The sequence below is a fragment of the Erpetoichthys calabaricus genome, chromosome 4 (genome assembly GCF_900747795.2).
Source record: "Erpetoichthys calabaricus chromosome 4, fErpCal1.3, whole genome shotgun sequence".
NCBI lineage: Eukaryota > Metazoa > Chordata > Cladistia > Polypteriformes > Polypteridae > Erpetoichthys > Erpetoichthys calabaricus.
In genome coordinates this window covers 264,848,815-264,869,653 of record NC_041397.2, presented here as the reverse complement: position 1 = coordinate 264,869,653, position 20,839 = coordinate 264,848,815, and the positions used below count along the sequence as shown (strand labels likewise).

The 20,839-nt window shown below is 37.2% G+C and overlaps 1 protein-coding gene across 1 annotated transcript in view; it reads right to left on the bottom strand.

Annotated features, from left to right (window-relative positions):
• The window catches only part of igsf3 (immunoglobulin superfamily, member 3), a 368,295-nt gene that overhangs the window by 107,562 nt on the left and 239,894 nt on the right, over window positions 1-20,839 (bottom strand). The window contains 3 exon segments of the mRNA XM_028800732.2: window positions 704-1,105; window positions 6,394-6,780; window positions 11,386-11,799. Coding sequence (XP_028656565.2) covers window positions 704-1,105; window positions 6,394-6,780; window positions 11,386-11,799 — 1,203 coding nt within the window.

Genomic DNA, 20,839 nt, shown 5'->3' with positions numbered 1-20,839 from the left:
GGGTCTGCTGGAGCCTCTCCCAACAAGCATAGGGGGCAAGGCAGGAAGAAACACTGCACAGGGCACCAGTCCATCACAGGGCAAACACACACATGCACATATCCACATCACAGTCTGTGGACTGTGAGAGGAAACCCATGCAGACACACAATGTGCAAACTCCACTCCGGTAGGACCCAGGACTGGTCTCCTCAGTGCAAGGCAGCAACACTACCACTGCACCACCATGCTGTTCTGAAAAGCTGGTGTTTTTTTATAAAAATGTGAGGCAAATAAGAAAATACAGAAGCAAAATTTGGTTAACTACACTAAATGAATACTGCTCACTCTTCTTTTTAAATTTCAATATTTTATTTATAGTGATTACTTAGTTTTGACCTCTGCCAGTTCTTCTACTATAGTTTGGACTGTGTTTCTCAATCAGTTTCATCCACTCATACAAGCAGGTCTAACACTTGCATTCCTTGTTAAATCTCTGTTCAATACATCACAACCCTAATGACTGCATGAAACACCGAATGCATCACAGTTATAAAACATTGCCCGATTATTTTTGGGATTGTGATTAATTTCCAGATGTGATACTTTCCCAGTTTGCCTGTGCAGGTATGAAAGCATCACTACACCACTGTACTGCTCAAGAAGAAAATGGAAAGGTTGATCAATGAGGTACACTGAAAAATAAAACATAGAAAGTGCTTACCAACTGCAGTAACAGTGACTGGTGTCCCAGCGGATTTCTCTCCAACCTTTTCCCATTCATTTGAGGGTCCTTGGACCCAGTTTGACACACTGCATGTATACAGTCCTTGATCCTTAGGCAGGGCATTGTAGACTGTCAAAGTGAAAGTCTCTGTTTGAACCTTCTCAGTTCGGATTTCACCATAACTGCTCCTCTCCCGGTAAGAAGGGCCTGGGCGAATAATGCCATCCCGATCAATAGACATTATATCCCATGCTTGGCTCTGTCTGTCTGTCAGTTGCCATGACACAGAAAAGCGGCCTCCTTTATCCAAGCTTGAATGCACAGAACAGACAAAATAAATGGATTCACCTTCCTGCACATTACTTGAATTTACAGTCACAGAAACAGTTAGGTTGCTTTCTGCAAATAGGAAAAACAAACAAGGATAGAAAATTAGTAATTGACAAAATTTCAAATACCCAAAAATAATTTATGGCCAAATGCCACGCAGGAACAGAAGCAGTAAAATGCTAAAAATCAGTAACTAATACATTACACAAATGAGATGTATTCCAATAAATCTGATGAGTTATAAAAATGAGAAATATATTCTGTAACTACAGAAATATTATAAAGTCTTCTGATATAATTCAGTTTTGGACCATTTAAATGGAACGTTTTAATAGCTGATGATGTTACAATAGCAAATAGACTATCAGATCAGAAACTTTTTAGAAGCTAACCAAATTTTTTTAATTGTATATATGTTATTACTGCTTTTCTTTTTATGTATTTTTACCTTTACATCTGTGACAACAATGTGGCAATATTTTTGTATTGTGTTTTCATGATAGATACCACCACTTCTGCATCATTTACATTACCATGTTATTGACATCAATGATGCTTGCGCAAAAGTAGTTCTAAAAACTAAGATTTACAAGTGCTTCGTGTGACTGAAGGAAAGATTATGAGTTCTGATTTCGGTTTGCTTTTTGGGAGTGTCTTTGGTCTTAGTAAAACAACATTTGCCTACCTTCTGACCATTCTGTTGATTAACCCCACTGCCACCATGAAATTTCTCAGTTTTGATATACTGTTTAAGATCATTCTTGCACTTATTACTAGGCATGCGAGTAAATAATTTTTCACCAAGTTGTGGTTGACAACTGGTAAGGAAAATAAAACAATCAACCTGCAACTTGACAAGGGGCCTATAAATGGAATTTGCACAATTGAATCAAAGAAAGTGCAACAAGAAAGCAATCTGAGACAGACTCTAATAAATTGGGTTTTGAAACTCTTTCTTATTCGTCCTCCCTATTTTTGGGAGCTCTAATGACACACACGATCAGAACTTGTTCATCCTGTAAGTGCTCCTCTCAATGGCAGTTGCACCTTTTATAACACTGATAAGGAAGTAGCAGGGAGATTATAGTTAGACAACAAGCAAAGAAGGTAAAGAGAAAGTGTACCTTAATGACACTGAAACCAGTGCCTACAAAAGTTCCCACAAATATTATGGTTTACAGTTGGGTATGTGACAAGCACTACACAGTGCCACAATTATAGGTTCGATATGTGGGAGTACATTCATCAACAATAGGGGAAAGAACTGCAATCAAGTTTAAATGGCAGAGGAAGAATGAGAGAGGGGGCTGAATTACATAGAATCCAGTCTTTTTCCATTCTACTGTAGGCAATTAAAACAGAAAATTGTTTAATAGTGCATGAATATTAATTATAGTAGTAGCTTAGCCCAAAATATATTAAGAGTGGGGGAAAAACGTAAGAAATAACTAGCTGTGAGTGGAAAAACAATGATTGAATAAATCTATTACAATGGCTTCAGAGGGTTAAAAAAAAGGCAGCACAACCTCCACACCAGATAAAAAGCACAAACATCTCTTAGAAGAATGGATCAATAATTTAGACTAGCAGGCTGATGCGCCACTATACCGATTGCGACTACAAAGAATAAAGAATGCTTGGTTGCCAGTTTGTGATGTAGTCTGGCATGGCTTTGGAGTACCCACAAGGAAGGCAGATGCATGTTCAGCTGCAGAAACAAGATGCAATCTGGTAATATAAAGGCTGCAAATTCAAGATAATGTCTAAAACAGCTTGGTAGTATTGACTAGCCATTAGTTGTGGAAGCAGATCTTGTTCATTGTATGGGTTGCTATGGTCACAGGTATCAAAGTTCACATTGCAAGTCAGAGTTAAACTGAACCAAAATTCTAATCGTGACTATAATCCGGATATACTTGAACTACTTATTTGCTTTTAAATTTCATATAAAAGATGTGCTGTACTAGCTGAATGTTAGAGAACTAGACAGGTTGTACTGTGACTAAAGTAGTGTTGTTATTATAATACCCATTACCATAAATTAAATAAAGGTTTTTGCTTTTCCTTTTTTTCAGTACTGAACTGGTTCACTTTATTACTTTGGACAAGGTTTCTCACACTTTTGTCTTTCATTGTCACAGCCAGGGATGTCGCTACCTTTAGCGCTTATTAGGAGGTTTGCCTCCCCTCTGATATAGCCATTAGTTCTACATATATTTTAGATAGAAAGGAGGGCTCTTCCTTGAGTTTTCATTCAGTCAAACAGCGGAGTGGGGAGTTCCCCCATGAAGTTTCCACATATGTCAGAATGCAGCACATGATGAAGGTGGGTTGGGATCACAAATGTCAGAGGCAGGATGCCTAAGTCCATGGGGTAAAAGGGGGCTCTTGAAGATCAGGGTCTGAATGCCGAAATCATGGAGTAAAGCCCCAAAAGCTCTCCCTCATGACACCATTGGTCACAGCGTCATTAAATAAACTGAATCTTGTTTAACAACAACCTTAAATTTGACACATGCAGAGGAAAGAACAGATGGATCCAACAACAATTGTGTTTAGGTTCTCTTTTAGATCAAACAAAATGCTACTAATGTATTTATTTTTTTCATTTAAAAGTCCACATCTTTTCCCCATAAATGCAGCCAGACATTAACAATTCAGGGTCTTGCCATGTAGCATGAAGCTAGGTCTTTGGTGTGATCACAAATGGGATCTCTCCATTTATGCTTTTGAAGTGCTCCAACTCACATTTGTTGAGCATGATCTTTCCACCTTTCCTTGCAACATTGCAGAAATGACTAAAATCATGGAAGACTCAAATATAGTACCCATCCACATCAAGAAAAATATTACTTTAACCTTTAACTAAATATTGTAGCAGATCAGATCAAATACTTCAGCTTGGAATGTTCAGAGTTTAGACACATAATGTATAAAAAGTGCAAAAACAAATCAAGTTTAGAAAGAATTCAAGGTGTAACACTCACAGTAATAGTTTAATGGACCATTGAACATTGTCAAGATTAAGAGCAAAAGATGGATTGGCTGACATTAATTTTATGCTTATATGGACCCTTTCATCCAGGTCACATCTCCCAATTTAACCCTTTAACCCGTTCACTGACAGCTCAGTGAGCCGAAACGCATTACTTGGGAATTCAAAAAACAACTGCAGTGTGATTTTAGCAGCATCCAGACATTGCCAGAATATTATTAGAATGTAATAATGTCTCCTTAGCACAGGGACTTTTAAAAATAATATACAGTATATCCATATACCAAAGGGTGCATTCAAGTATTAGTATATAAATATCTATATACACAGCATATATACAGTGTGTATATATATATATATATATATATATATATATATATTATATATATATATATATATACACTGAACACATTTCTTTACAAAGAAATGGATGCCAAACATTTGTTTGTTTTTTTAACTAAAGTCATGCTTTTATGCTTTAAAGAAATAAAAAAAAATGCAGAGACACAACAGATGTACAGAAATCTTACAAGAATCTCTATTTAATAGAATAAAGCACTTTTGCCACAGTTCACTTTAACATTACCAGTAAGTATACTGGCCTGCCGTGGCATTTTAAAAGTAGCCATATTTAATTCCACTTGCAGACTTTATTTTTCTCACGGGGCAGCAAAGTCTTCTTCCATAAAATAAGATTAAACAAAAGTCCTACATCCTCCTACCTTTGTCAGAAGCAACGAGTCTTGTTGAAACTTAAAAATCATCCCAAAATATAATACTTTAAAATCCAAAAGCTATTTAAAATACAACTGTAACAAACAAAATTAGTAAAATAAGCTCCAGTTTGCCAATATTCTGTAATGGAAAATTAGAAAGTAGATCATGAACTTAATAAAAATCACTAGATATATTGTACTACTATATATTATTGCATATGTGAAATATACATTTGTAAGTTTCACTAAACTTAAAAAGTGGTGTGACAGCAAATGAGCAAAGTGGCAAAGGATGTGGTGAGAGGTCCCTGGTCACTGCAACAAAGACTTTTTCACTGCTTTGTTCAGATGACTACAAAAAAGTCTAAACAATTCAAGGGTTTTGATGAATTAAAGAAGTAATTTTTTATCTTGTTTTTTTATATATAAATGAAGAAGTAATAACTTTTACGATATAATTAAAATCTATAACTCAAAAGCTTTATACTTTACAGTTATCTGTATTGCCAAATAGAACACACTGCATATTACAACTCAATAATCCTTATGCTTTGCCCCTAAATGCAGTCAGTGATGCTTTAATGGTGCATGGTGAAAAGGTGGAATTACAGAACGATGACAGAGTGATGTTTCCTACTCCTCAGTGGCACTCGCTCATGATAATATGATTTTGTTTTTGATTGGTGTGGGGGGGGGGGGGGGGGGGGGGGGGGGGGGATTGGGAGCTTGGGTCAAGGGGATAATGAGAGGAAAAAGATTTATTGTATACAATATAGCCATATCCAGAATGACCTGCTCTAAAATACTAAAGTAAATATTTCAGTACTGAGATGAAATATGAGATAAAATATTTTAGTATCAGAATGATCTAATTTCTCCAATATATATTTTTTATTTTTGTTGCTAGATGACAGCAACTGCTGATATCCTCATGGCATCATACCATGATGGAAAATTCAAACAGACTAGCTAATTGGGCTTCTAGGACTTTATTATATACTAGCTGTCCCCTGCAGCTCCGCCCACATAATAGTGAAACAGGACAATCTTTAAAAATAAACAAACAAGCAGGTATCACTAGCTAAACTGAGGCAAGGTACACTCCAAAATGTGGTGAGAGGTAGACCGATGCGAATGGAGGCTGGCACGTAAGTGAGGAGGGCCCTACCCGGCTCTCTACTCCTGACGTCACGCTTCCCCTTCCCCTCGGCCCACAGCCTCTGTCTCGGATTAGCGCAAATAAATCGCTCTTGTAAGCAAACTATGATACCAAGTGCGATCACAGAAGTCGCAGAATCAACGGGAATGTTCACGCAAATTATAGAAAAAAGTAGTTTTCTCGTGAAAAGCGGACAGACATACATACAGACAGAAGTTGGATTTTATATAGAGATTAAAGATGTGGTTCAGAATAAATAATAACACCATGATGATGAGGATTTCACAGAAAGAGAATATAAGAGTCATTTTTGACCTGTTGACCTAAAGACCTGTAAGTTCAATATTCAAATAAAGATGTGGAATCCTGAAATTCTATTATAAAATATGTATGCATTTATAATACAAAAATGTAATATTCATGATAGAAAATTAAATCTGGCCAAGAGTTCCTTTCAAGGACACCAACAAAAGCCTGTCATACTTACTTAATGGCTGGACTGTAATGGGGACATTCCTGGACCTCTTATTTTTGTCAATAAAATCTCCAGTGACCGTTTTCTCCCGCTCGGTGACTCTGCAAATATATTTTCCACTGTCCTCTTGTCGTAGCTGATAGATCTTCAGTAGGTAGACAGAGTCACTCTCTTTGCGGAAAGTAAGCTGTCCAGCACTTTCTCGGTGAATGTACTCACCACTGAAGACCGGGACAGCGTTGGGGCCCATTATGGCTACTTGAGTGCTGCTGAACACCCAGGACACTGTGAAATAACGTTCAGGTGTGTTCTGAGCATCTATAATGCACCTTAGCTCCAGAGGTTCTCCAGCGATATACGTACGTCGCTCTGTGTTTATCTGGATGCTGAACTCCTTATCTGTTAAATCGAAGAGAAAAGAAATCAGTACATTTTTGCAGTATGTCTAATGATACATTGACAAAAAATATATATATATTGTAGCAGTCATAGTAAATATTGAGGAATGTCACCCAAGTGCCTAAGGAAAATACAACAGAAAAGACCCAATAACGTGGCACCATTAGTTCAACCAACAATGGAAAGAATGTTTTGGCCGCTCAGCACACTAATGGTTGTATGCAATGGTGACCAGAACTGCAGCTCACAGCTTTTCTCTGCGGTTAGCCATAAAAATCTAGGCATCTACTACAGCATGTAAAAGTGTCATGTCAAAAGCAAAAGGCATGGAGCTTTCACAGTTATTCCTGGCAGAAGATTTACTCATTTATAGCTCCACTTAGTAATCTTCCTTTAACTTGCTATTAATTTGAGCCTTTGCTGTCTGTTGGTGTTTGGCTGTGCCTCTCACATAAAAGGGAATCATTATTTCCTGGCCACATTCAAACATGAAAGTGGTACTTTGTTCATAAAACTATAAGTGATTTAAAACATAGACAAGACTGCCTGAAAACTAGTGGTCATAAAATTGCTATTAGTTTTTAGATATTATTTTGTATATTCTATTCTCAATGAGAATGTGGGAACAATTATAATCATCTGTAATATAAGAACTGCCTGTGGTATAGTGGGTCCACAGGTCATGTCAAAAGGGCCAGTTTTAAATAATCGCTGCACTCGCGGCTTAGAGAGGAGGGTGTGGTAAGTGGGGCGGATCGGTTCCCGAGGTGATTCGTTGATGCTGGCGATTCTCACTTAAGTGCACAGGTGAGGAATCGTCTGCATCCGTAATTGTTCCCGGGAGCTGTTGATTGCCACAGCTGATCCACGTCCCCGTAATATACAGTACAGAAGTGCAAGGCGGCTAGATGAAGAAACAAGGAAGAAAAAAAAGAAAGAAATGGAGGTTGCAGAAGCAGCGAGGAGAGAGAGCGAGCAAGTGAGTGCTCATAGGCAGCTGGACAGTGAGCCCTAGCGGGGTGTTTGGCCAACACCTAGGGCAGTTGGTAGTGGTCGCTCCCGCTGAGCATTCTGAGGAGCGCCAGTGACCAACAGAAGGGCGGCTCACCGCAGAAGACAGCGGGAGTCTGGAGGCTTGGGTGATGGATTCCCCAACGTGAGCGTCCTGGCTGTTGGGGAAAAGCCAAGTCTCGGTCTGGAGAGTGCTAAACCGAAGCCAGTGATCGGGAAGCCTCCAAATCAGGAATGGAAAGAAGGTCAGCTGCAGGAAGGGCGATTCCCCTGTTGAGAAGCCTGATGGGAGAAGCAGGGGAGCTGCCAGGTAAAAGAAGACATTGGGCTTTGTGTTTTTAAAGGACTGCTTCATGCCATTGTTTTAACCTCATTTTAAAGGATTTATTTATTGTTTTAACCTCCATGTTTCAATTATAATGGATTATTTATTTAATGATTTTTGATGCACTGCACTTTTGTTTGGACACTGTTTTGATTTTTAATAAAAGCATGTTTGCACTTTTTTTTACACCATCCCCTTGCTCCATTTGTTGTGCCTCACTGCCAAGCTCATCAGTGACATTACCGACGGTGCAGGGTTCAAAGGCTCCTGAAAGCATGATGGGAGGTGGAGCAGAACCTGCATCGTCACACTACCATGCTGATAACACATCTCTGAATTTAAAATTAGCTTTCCAGTTTGACATGTAGGATATGCATTTTAATTAAGATTGTTTATGATAACAGAGTTATTTAACCTGTGAGGTGCCCACTAGTTTTCTTCTTTTTCTTAGTGATCACTCTGTATGTCATATTGATTATGTGCAGTCACTGAAAACTTCCAAATGTATTCAGCATACACTATGTGAATATACACTGAAACAGTATTTGCTCCAGGCATATCACCATTGTTTCTTTCAGCATTGAACAATAAAGCTATCAGTTGCAGGGTTCCATGCAGTATTATCATCTCTATGAAGTTTCCATCCTGGTCTGAATTAAAAAATTATAAATGATGAGATTGGCTATGGCCACTTTCAAACTTTCTCTCAATTGTGATTTATGTTACTCATTTTTGGAACACGTCAGATCAGATGTTTATGCCCTTGGCATAATGTAAATTTGGATAAGACTTTGCCAAATTCAACTGGAACTCTTTTCATGTAAATGTAAATCAATATTAAACATCCTAAGATACCAACATCTGAGAGTGAATCTTAGAAATGTACGGTCAGAATCAGCTATTTGTGCATAAACACACAGAGATAAGCATTTGATCAGTGATTATATGAAAACAGAGCAGCATAAATCGGGCATCATTACAAATTTATGTTTATTTAGAGTTCTGCATAATTTAGCAACGTTATATTATCCTTTTGATTAAATTAACCAAGACTTGAAACTTATCTTCTAGTATCTCTCTAGGATCTGTGAAAAGAATGTCTTATTTTGAGTTTATTACAGTATTTAGAGGTAAAGATTTGGGGCTTTTCAGACATTAAGGTTACGCATTTAATTGTGTCTTTTCTTTGTTCATTTCTTGTTAGGTGTTCCCTATTATTTCAAAAACACTACTTAATTAAGAATATCACTTTTGATTCATTTTGGTCCTATTTGTGTCATACACTTAAGGTGCAATCATACACACTTCACCTTTTCTATGGTAAATTTGACACTAATTTACACATGCTTTACCTTCCTGGGAAAGCTCATTCAAAACAAGAGATCCTAAAACCAATTAGTTGTTTACGGAATAAATATTAATTGCATTAACACCCCAGAAACATGCTGGGAACGAAGAAGGATGAAAACGGCCATTGCTAATTAAAGCATAATTTGGAGCTGTATTTGATAAGCTTTTTGTGTATCTAATTGTATTTGCCAACGCAGCTGTATGCTAACCATAGCTTGTTAAAAACATTTGTAAAAACTGGAAGACACTGCAAAAATAAATTTGCAATTTCTACTTCTGAAGTAAAAAAATAAACTTGTTAGTAAATGATGCCTAGATTATGTACTATGTATGAACACGAGCAAGAGCAGCAGTATTCATAATGCAGTACAGTGATGCAGTGGTTAAGGCTGCTGTCTCCTTGATCCAGTTTCCTGGGTTTGGAGTGCATGTTTCCTAGTGTCTGTATGAATTTTTCCAAGAGTTAACTAACTGCCTAGTCTAAATTAGCTCTGCCCAAATGTGGGTATTAACGTGGGCCTATTGATGGGCTGGCACCCTGTCGATGGCTAGTTTCTGTAATGCAGCCAAAATTACCAAAATAGGATTCAGTATTTCATGACCCTGAATGGGATTAAGCAGGTTTAAGAATGTTATGTTACATTATTGTGGCTTATCTGTTCAATTGCTTAATATCCTAATGCTAAATATTGAGAGAACACCTTAGAAGTAGCTGTAGGAGCTATATTGGTTTGTCTGTAACTTGTTAAAGTTTTCTAACAAGCTTTCTACAGAAAGACAGACATAACTTAATAATTCATGCATTCAGGAATCCACCTACCTTACTCTTATTATTTAATAGCTGTAGATCCCTATAGCAGGTTTTAATAATTTCACATAGACAGCTAGAAACAGTTTAGTAGTATACATCACCTAGCTGGTGTCACAATTTCCAAGACAGATACAAATATTGGTTACAACAAGATTTAGATGTTATATTTTATGTGGACAGAGACATTTTTGCTCTAACCATGGGTCTGGAAGTAAGGATACACTACAGTTGTAACTAAGGCTTTCAAAGTCAATTAACTGTGGAAGAAAAATCAAAAAGAGACTGAGAATTCTCACTGCACTTGGTGCGCCATCTCTGTTCTGCTATTGATGCAGGTAACATTCCTCTATACGTCTTTACTATGATATGCTTTTTATTTTTGACATATTCTTTAAGCATAAAACATATGTTGGCAAAAACATGAGCTATTATAAATGATTCTCATGAAAGTACAGTTAAGGTCTGTTCGTTTCTTTCAAGACACCATCTGCCTATTTAGGTAAATCCATTTATCCATGCTTTTAGTAAATACAATCTTCTCATTTATGTCTGAATAACTATGAAAAAGCAGCATATAACCGAGGAGAAAAGAATCCATTGTTTTACAGACTATAAAATGCTTCACTTTTATTCACTGAAGAGGTTTCACTTCACTTTAAGTCGAAAGCCTTTTTAATGAAATTTTATCAGCTAAAGAACCTTTTTCATTACTCAGTAGAGTGGTTCTTGAAGAGAGAAAAATGTAACGTTTAGTTTGTTGATTATGCTTCCTAAATAAATTGAATCTTGCGTATACAAAAGTAAACATATGGAAATAATGTACAAAAGGCTGTAATATGAGATGATATTCACAGTGAGCTAATGTCAAATTTGGACTTTAAAAACGTTTGAGCTCTCATAATCCATCTTATTAACTGTGTATCATAAATAACCTCATTAGTGAATTGAACTAAATTGATGCATGCTTGTGTCCACCAAATAAATGATATCTTATAAAAATCACTTACGATGGTACAGTCAATGGTAAATATCATTCAAAGTCCAAATTGAAATGAAATGTTTGAAAATGAAGTGATACATTAAGTGAATAAGGCTGGGTCTATCATACCTGCTGCCTGCACCGTGACCACCGTCTTGTTGCTTTGTTTCTTGGTCATTGCAAACCAAGTTCGGTCTGGCTCTTGAATCCATTCAGCTGCCTCACAGAAGATCTCTCCATGATCAGCAGGCTGCATTCTATAGATGGTCAGCTTATAGGTGGTACTGCTGGTTTTGTCAAGCCGTACATCCCCAGATGCGTATCGCTGCTTGTAGGATCCTCCTGGACGCAACACAAAGTCTCGTGACAGACTAATGATCTCCTGAACCGACTGCTGCTCAGCACCCCGCAGGAACCAGGCAACGGAGAGGTGACTGTGTTGGGACGTCTGCTCTGTAACTTCGCAGGTCACGTGAAGAGAGTCGCCTTCTACTTTGGAGATGGTCTGGCCAATGGAGCTCACACTTAAGGTATCTGGAATAACTAAGCAAAAAAAAAAAAAAAAATACTGCCTTTTAATTTCTGTTTTGAACAGTACACCATAGTGATAAATATCAGAATAGGTAGTTTATTTTACAAATTACAAAGACCACTTCCGATGTACCTTTACAATCCTGAAACTTAAGATCCATAGTTTATTAAACTTATAATAAGTAGCAGAGCAAAAGCGCTTAATTTTCGGCAGAAAATTAGGCTGAGATGAAGATAGAAATGTCCATTTTAGGCACCTCTAGAAAAAGCACTGAAGTTGATAGAAAATAAAGATGAGCCAATCCCCAAGCAATGTCATTTTCTCAACGTTTTAAAAAAGTAAGTCAAATAGAGTAATTTACATAAAAAGTTTTAAGCCTTAAAGCTTTTTTTTTTTTCTCCTACAACTGACAGATACTGAACTCTTTCCAGTATTTGTGATGACCTATAAACGTTTACTACCAAATGGCTGGTGATGTCACTTCTGCCCTGAAACTGCTGGGGTAGACCTGCGGTGACATATGGTGCTATAGCTCTGCAGGTTGATATATCTCGAATCTAGAGCAAGATTAAAAGTGTACGAGAAACACAAAAGCAAAGAACACACAATTCCAGCACTTATACTGAATGAGAAGAAAGCCCCATGCGAAGAAGAAGATGCAGCGCCACCTAGAAACTCTCACTAGCAAAGCAGTCATGAGCAGAATCAAAATGTGCTTGAAGGGATACGTTTAACTTTGTTAATCTATCAAGCATACATGTGCCAATATTCAATAGCGATCCTGTGACTTATCCTTATATCATTGCCAAAATCTGATAAATTTGTAGACAACAATCTTATTTCAAATTCAGAATGGGTGAAATATTTGGAGAAATTTACTAGAGGGGTGCCACAAGAATTTGTCAAAGCCTATCTATACCTAAAACTGGATGTAGCCTATAAGGAAGCAAAGGAAAGGCTTCATAATTTTTTGGTATTGAAATTCAAAAACCACGCATTTATGAAAACAGCTCTGCTACGGCCTCAGATTAAGTCGGGAGATGGAGAAGCACTCCGAGATTATACACTTTTCCTCATGAACTGTACGAATGCTCTCTGAGTGCATTGCATCCTGTAAATGGTAATACTCGGGCTGAAAATGTAAAGTCTCCTCTTTTAAAGAGCCATACACTAAACAGCTATATTATAAGCATTAGTACTGAAAGAGAGAAGAAGCCATATTGTTCACTAGTGCTTAAAAGTCAATTAAGCCATTCATGTTAACTTAGTCTTTAAACAGTAAACATATCCCATGAATCAAAAACAGTATAAAAGTGTAATTCACATATTTTAGGACACAAGAGCTAATCTTTGGTCATTTACAAAATCAGCATCATAGCATACAGCTTTCAGGTTTAGGCTTCTGATCACTCCTCTTCCTCCCCTACACATACACACATGTTGCATTCATTATTTTTGTACATAGTAAGAAGTCAAAAGGGATAAAAATGTTTTGCCAATTATTTTACAATGGGAAAGTCTTAATGATGCAGGTAACAATTCTGAAGTATTTCAAGAACATCTCACTATGTCCTACCTGGGTGTAAACTTCTTTAAATCGTCACTGGTTTTGTAAAGAAGCAAGCATGTACCAAATTGATCAACTTGTACAATACTCACATACATCACTGCAATACACATGAACATAAACCAGATTCAGATTTTATGAGGACTTTAACACATATTTAGGCTGAGACCTGTGAACAACACTGCCATGTGTGTAAGTAACATTAAATCTAAAAATGAGTAAGTGGTATCTGGCTAGAACTGAAGGAGGACAAAAGTCCAAAAACTGACGGCAAATATAATAAAGCCATTAGCAACAAGGAGCGCTATCTACCCAGCACTTCTGTCAGCTCACTCATAAAACTGAATGAAAAAGCAACGTGCTGGTGGGTGTTCAAACAATCTTTTCTTTATATATGGTGGCTATGATTATGAAAGCTATGACAAAGTGCTCTACAGAAGCAATCCAAAAAACAGTACAGCAGACAAAAGAATGAAACAATGCACGGAATATGAATGCTAAAGTGACTCACAGTAGTAGCAGAGTTGAAGAACAATAAACTGAATAATGTCCTGGGGAAGATTTACATTAGGATAATGTGAATGTGCCAGATTAACAGAGCGGGAACATCCAAATCAATTGTTTTTTTTGATGATTATGCAAATGACAAGAGGACGGTCTTCATTTTGGATAATAATATGAAGACCAAAGACTCACTGAAATGAAAAGAAAAAAATGAACAGTTGGACAGAGATTTGGAAGGGCCAAATAAGCCTCACTGAGGCTTCTGAATTGCTTCAGTGGATCTCAGCTGTCATGTAGGATTATATCGGAGTTGGCAACACAGGCAAAGCAACGGTTCAGTTCCTGTGCCAAATGCTGACACAAGTCAACACCAGCTGTTATATACAGATGCAGAGGGCCCAGTGTATGTGTAAGTGTCGAGGGCCAATGGTAGCAGCACATGTTCGGTTCTTTGTAATAGAAGAGGGAGGATTATTCATCAATCGCCAATTGTCTCTTTACTCTTTACTACTGGTCAACTGTTCTGGGTGGTTGCACTAACCATACTTATTAATAAGGACATGCTGACTTATAACTTTTGAATTTAATTACTGCATTGTGTGTTATGTACCTTATATATCTTGTGTGTGCTCACATTTACAGGTGCTGCTATAATATTAATACTTTCTCACTACTCAAAGCACTTTTAATGAGTGGGGAGCCACTTCCACCACCACTAACTAATGTGCAGCATTTTATTTATGTGGCATAGAAAATCTTCTACTTCTGTAAATATAAATAGTATAACAAAAAAGGGGATGAGTTTCAAGCATAAAGCCTAAACTTTTCATTTGTTCTCTCCACTGAAAAGAGTAACTTGTATCATGAAAAGAACCATCCTTGTCTCTGAAGTGCTTAACTGTTCATCAAAACCTCCACAAACAACAATACAGAGTATGACAACCCAGGAAATAGAAGGAACAGACCGAAAAACTTGATATGTGAACCTTATGTTGAAAAGCTTAGCTAACTGTGTTTGCTTTTCACATGAACTTTACGAAATGGGGATTAGATTGGCTTCTCAAAGCCTTTTGTTTTATCTGAGGTTATGTTCTCCATTCCAAAACTCAAACTCAATGATTAAAGGAGTACTCAATCCAAAAAATGATTTTGTTCAAATATTACTTACCCCATGTGCTTGATAGTGACAGGCAAGAATAATTTTTAATGTTGTGCGAGTTAGAAATGTCGCCCCGTACACACACAGCACATGAAGCTTTCGGCAGCCAATGAATAAAAAGGTGGGTCTTCATGTCAGATGCTCATCCATGCGTGCGCATTTCTTCCTTGTTCACGAAAGTGGTTTCTGGAAACAGTTTGTTAAAAAGTATTTTAATGAAAACACTTGTTTTGCACGTTGTATGTGTAAGCAACTGGGTGACTTTGCATGTGGATTATACAACACGAGTGACTTGAGATTTTTTTTTTTATGGATGTTGTTTGATGTTTTACTGCTTTTGGCCCCCTGCAGCAGCTGTTGAATCATAAATTCTCTTACCTCCTTTTGCATGAAAACACGAGATTAAATATTTTTCTGACCTATCACTATAAAGGAAATGGGAAAAGTAACATTTAAGCAAAATATAGTTTTTGGTTGGGGGAACTCCTGTAACAACCACACTGTTTTTTGACTCTGCAGGAAAACAAGATAATGAATTTCTGAGTAAACTTGGAGAAGCGGGCAAAAGGCAAAACAAAAGAAAATAAAAATAAACCGTAGCAACTGTAACCCATACGAGAAGCAAAATCTAAATCAATAAAAACAGGCAATGAGTTGAAAATCAGTCAAAACTAGAAAATTAAATACAAAATAAATCAAAAGGAAGCAAGGATTTATCCACAGATCGGATAAGGTTCATGGCCAAGGCTGACCTTTTATGTCGGTTGCTGATTAAGTCAAGGCCACAACCCTGGAGACTCCACCCCTAGAAATGAGGGTCATGACCCTGACAACAGTACACAATATGGCTTCTCTTAAAGGTAAAGCATTAATTTCCAGCCTAAATCATGACACCCACCAGAACTGAAGGCCACATGAGTGGTACAGCATACTAGCTGCTCATCCATCTCTGTGAAGTAATGCATTTCAATATTAGAAATATGAGGCAGAGGGGCACACAGTCAGACAAGCTTTGCTGACCATCCTGCTTCTAGCTCTTGAGTGCCTCAATTTGCTTAGGTGAGTTTGAGACGTTTATGTGTAAAATTCTAAAAAACAACATTAAATAAAGAAAAGAAGGGACAAAGTGAGTTCATGTGCTTTGTCTCAGCTAAGTAAACCTCTGGAGTTTAAAAATAAAAAAAAAGTTATTTTGTACTGTATACTGTATATGAAAAACTAACTGCTAAAACAGATCAAAACAATGAGAACCCCTGGTCTCTGCTTAAGCGGGGAAAAGGTAACAGAATATCAACATGGTGCATAAGAATAATATCTGTTAAGGCCAAATTTTAACTATTGGTTTTAATGGTTGAAACATAACAGTGTTTTGCCAAAATGCAAACAACTCAAGCAGATTAGCACATACCAAGTGATTCTTTCTACTACAAAATGTTAAATCTATACAACACACACACGCTCTTTCCAAGTATATATACTGTAAATAAGCAAATAACTAAAATAGCTGGGGGGGGGCACCTGGATTAGTAACACAATTTTCTCCTTGAATGTAGGACATTACTAATCTGATCTGGTGGATTAGTGAATCCATTTCCATATTAAAACAATCAGAGCCACTATACTTAAGGCTCAAATTCAAGCCATAATGTGTCACCGATTCTCACTTAACAAGCACAAGACTGTTCCATGATGGCCCATTAGGTCCAAACCCAGTGATGTCACATTCTCCTTGGTGCCCCAGCTCTGTAAACTGATAAATTTGCATCAGCTTTTTGAACAATTTGACAACAAACCTCTTTACAAAAAAGGAAAGCTGCCGGGGACAGAGGCACCAAGCCAAAATGGTAGCTCACAAGCCAGATGCAGATGTGGTGTCTTTGCTACGCAATATCTGAAATGTGTCAAACACATCCAACTAATAGAACAAAAAATGCCTAATGTGGAACCATCCCTTTACAGAATTATTTTGTTAAAATCTAGAATCCTAAAACATATTCAGAATACTCTTGCCTTCATGCTCATTCATATGTAAATTTCCTGACAAGACAATATTTAGTAGGATTACATCTGTCATCTGTTTATTTTATTTTTTAATGACATTTTATTTTGCAAGAAAGACACATTTCCAGAATTAAGCATCACTCCTCTAGGTGTTTTTCAATTAACTGTTGCTAAGCTGCTCACATTTATAAGAAATGGCTCCAATGACTCCAAATCAAATACATGGGTTGAAAAATAAGACGGATGGTCAGATTTTTTTTTTTGCATTATGTACAGAGTTGCACAACACTGGAGACTTTCAATGTGCTGCATATTGATTAAATATTTTCCCTGCATCTCTCTTTCGTGTCGGCAGGTGCCTCAATGTGTCTTGCCTTAATTTTACTTGCAGCATTCCTCCCACACCTCTGCTCAGTAACCTCGGGTGTCTCAAACTCCCTTTCCCAGCGCTTCATCTGTCGATCAAACTCCTGTAAAGCTTACTAGACTGTCATTTTATGGTGCCTTGTTAGCTTTTTGACTACCAGCAGTAGATGGGCCTCCATCGCCTGCAAAATATATGCGGATACTACCCACCTCTGAAGGGGACTTAAGTTACATGTTGTTAGTAACTAGCGACCCAATATTGGTTGTCATTGAAATTCTCCATTAATTGTCACAATCAGGAAATCTGCATTCCTAAACTATCATGTCATCATCTCTAAAACTAAGCAAACAAAGTGAAACTGACCAATGAGATCGCACAGAGAGACCAGACACACGCACACAGACACACACACACACACAGAGCAGTGTTTTATGGCAAGGCCCATCTTTGGACAGAACCTCCGTTCTATCACATCATGTTAAGTTAGAGCTGGCCTATGTGAGAAAATTAGAATTCCAGAGAGAAGCATGGAAAGAACAAACAAATTTCACACAGAGTGCTTGAGAGATGGAATTCATCTGGAATCTAAGTGCCAGTGTGCTTCCATGCACTTACTAAACCATTTCTTTCATTAAAGGGTCACAGCAAGCATGTGACTTGAGGCAGTAAACAGCCTTGGACAGAAAGCCAGTTCATTGCATGGCTCATTCACTCACACATATGAGCCCGACTTAAAGTTACAAATCAAGGAGAAAAACGGAGTAGCCAGAATTATCCAGGGGAGTACTTGTTGTGTAATCCAAGGGTGACTGTGCAATCTCTGTACCCACAATGACCAGAATAAGAAATGAAAACTAGACAATGGAGCCAAAAGACAGCAGTGCTAACCCTATGGCACCACTGAGCAGTTCTCTTTAATATTCACTTCACAGGATATGACAACATAAAAAACACAATACATAATCCATTTTTTTTTTTAACAAGATGAGACCAGTCTCTCTCAGAGGATACATCAAGTGCACCAGGCACTATGGACTATGTGGCACTATGTGGCATCAGGGCACCTGCCCTTACTGCCAGAAGCTACGTTTTACAGCTTGACTAAGCGAGTCATTTAAACAAAATGCAGCAGTATACCAGGTTTTCCAAGCACTGCTCAGTTAAGCAGCTAATCAATTTTAAATCATGCAGTTAAAGGAGATACCATGCCATACACAGACTTGTTCTTTTCTGCATGTAAGACAGAAATCTGATTTTAAAAAAAGTTAAACTAATTCAAGAAGAAAGATGCACTTCTAACATTCTTTCTTCTATGCAATTTTGGGGAATGAAAGCACTTTTCTGTCAGATCAACTTCAGCAAGTGGCACTGAGGTGATGTTCCATTGACCAGCTCCAGATACAAAAACAGACACTTTGTGAATGGTGACCAAATCAATGTTAGGCCTATACCAGTTACTGTCACAGTCCTAGTCCTAATACCACCAGCAAAGTCACTTATGTTAAATAAAATAATCCATAGTGCAGGTTTTTCCTTCTCTGGGATCTTCAGAAGAATGTTTACTGTTATAGCAGTTTGCTTAAGATTGAGCTAATTTGCTGGTTATTACTGGCAATCTAATATTCTGTTCAATATACAGTATGTGTATAAAATATTTCATTTCCTCAAGTGTGACTTTTTTCTTTTATTGACACCATCTACACTCTTGTAAAGCTGTCTCCATTTGTGATCCAATGTAATCCAGTGCTTTGGGACAGCAGCAGTAATTAACTAACAAATGCCAGACAAGACCTAAAGATGGTCTCACACTAGATGGTAAAGTGGCCTAGAAATGCATTTCTGAAGGCTAAAATACTGTTGACATCAGGATTTCAACAACTTTTTTTTTTTTTTTTTTTTTACAATTCTGAGTCCTTTATCTTTCCATTTTTATTAATTGATCCATCACAAATGATGTGTAAATACCAAGGTGTGTTTGTGAAGAAGCTGTTTGAATACAACATATTCAAAAATATTCTCAGAGCTTATGATCATTCTCTCTCTGACTTGTGGACATTTCTACACGCAAACAGCAGATAATACTCCTTTTGACCTGTACATCATCATACTAAGCCAGGAACTATTTTTTCTTTTTTAAAACAACAATAGATTTACTGCCCTCTAAGTTTTGCAAATCTAAACATATTGTTATCTCAGACTATGACTCCTCTAATTTTGGAGGTCAAATCATTATGTCACACCAATCCAACTCACAACTACATACCCAATTCCTTAATGCTAGCTGGTGAGGACTTAAACAAAAAGGGAAAAAAAAAAAACTCACCTCCATACAAATTGATATTTTCTCCAGAGATGTTTTTGTGAGGATATTCTAGGAAACATTTAACACAGCTATAAGAGGACAAATGAACTTTTATGTTTCATATTAGAACAGTGGAATCTACAACGGCATCTAAGGTGATTACCACAAACACACTTTTTTATAACTAATCCCGAATATCTATTAAGCCACATGTGCCTGGTTAGCCATTGGGAATTAAATCTTGTTTAAAATTTTCTCCATTCAACATTAATTACCATAATTTTACCAGCAATCTTCATTTGTTAAAGATATGGAATCAATGAAGGATACATTATGTAAGACATCTGAATCAATCAATCAATGTAGGACGCATAATCCAATGCCATTATACATGATAATCACCAATATGAGCTGTCCATAACCCATAAAGTATTTAATTAATGTAAGTCAGCAGATATTTAGAGACTGCTATATTGATAATATGTTTAAACCTGTTGAACTATATCATGCTCCAAATTTAATTTTCAAACGACACATTTTGTTTTCTACTTACAAATATGAAACTATGCCCAATACATCCTACTCAGCTTCCCCTCATCAGTCACCTATATGCACTCTTGAGGTGATTATCGGGTAGCTTAGATGAAGATGACCTCTCTAGACTACATCAATACATTTGAAGGAATTCACCCTTTGATGATCTCAAGGAGTGATGGTAAAGAGATCTTTCTATTAAAATGACAGAAAAGGAATGGAAGCGAGTCATTTACAGAATACATTCTGTTGAAGATACACCAAGCATGCCTTAATTTAATTAATATTTACTATTTACATATTCTTCATCTAAAACTTTTAGTGATGTCATCAAGCACCTGCATCTCTAGGTCAGGTGTATTGGGAATGTTTTACACTTGATCGATTTTGGGCAACCATTTTCATACCTCTATTGGACAGCCTTGGATCTATAATGCTTTAAACAGCAGAATTCTGCGTAATACCAGATGGGACAACTTTGTGCTATAAACACCCTGTTGTAATATCATATACTAGCCAACCTGCGGCGTAGCATACGGCGCATAATTATTTATTGATGGGTGAACACTTCCTGAACGACACAGTTGTCCAAATGGGGTGGGTTTGAAGATACGACT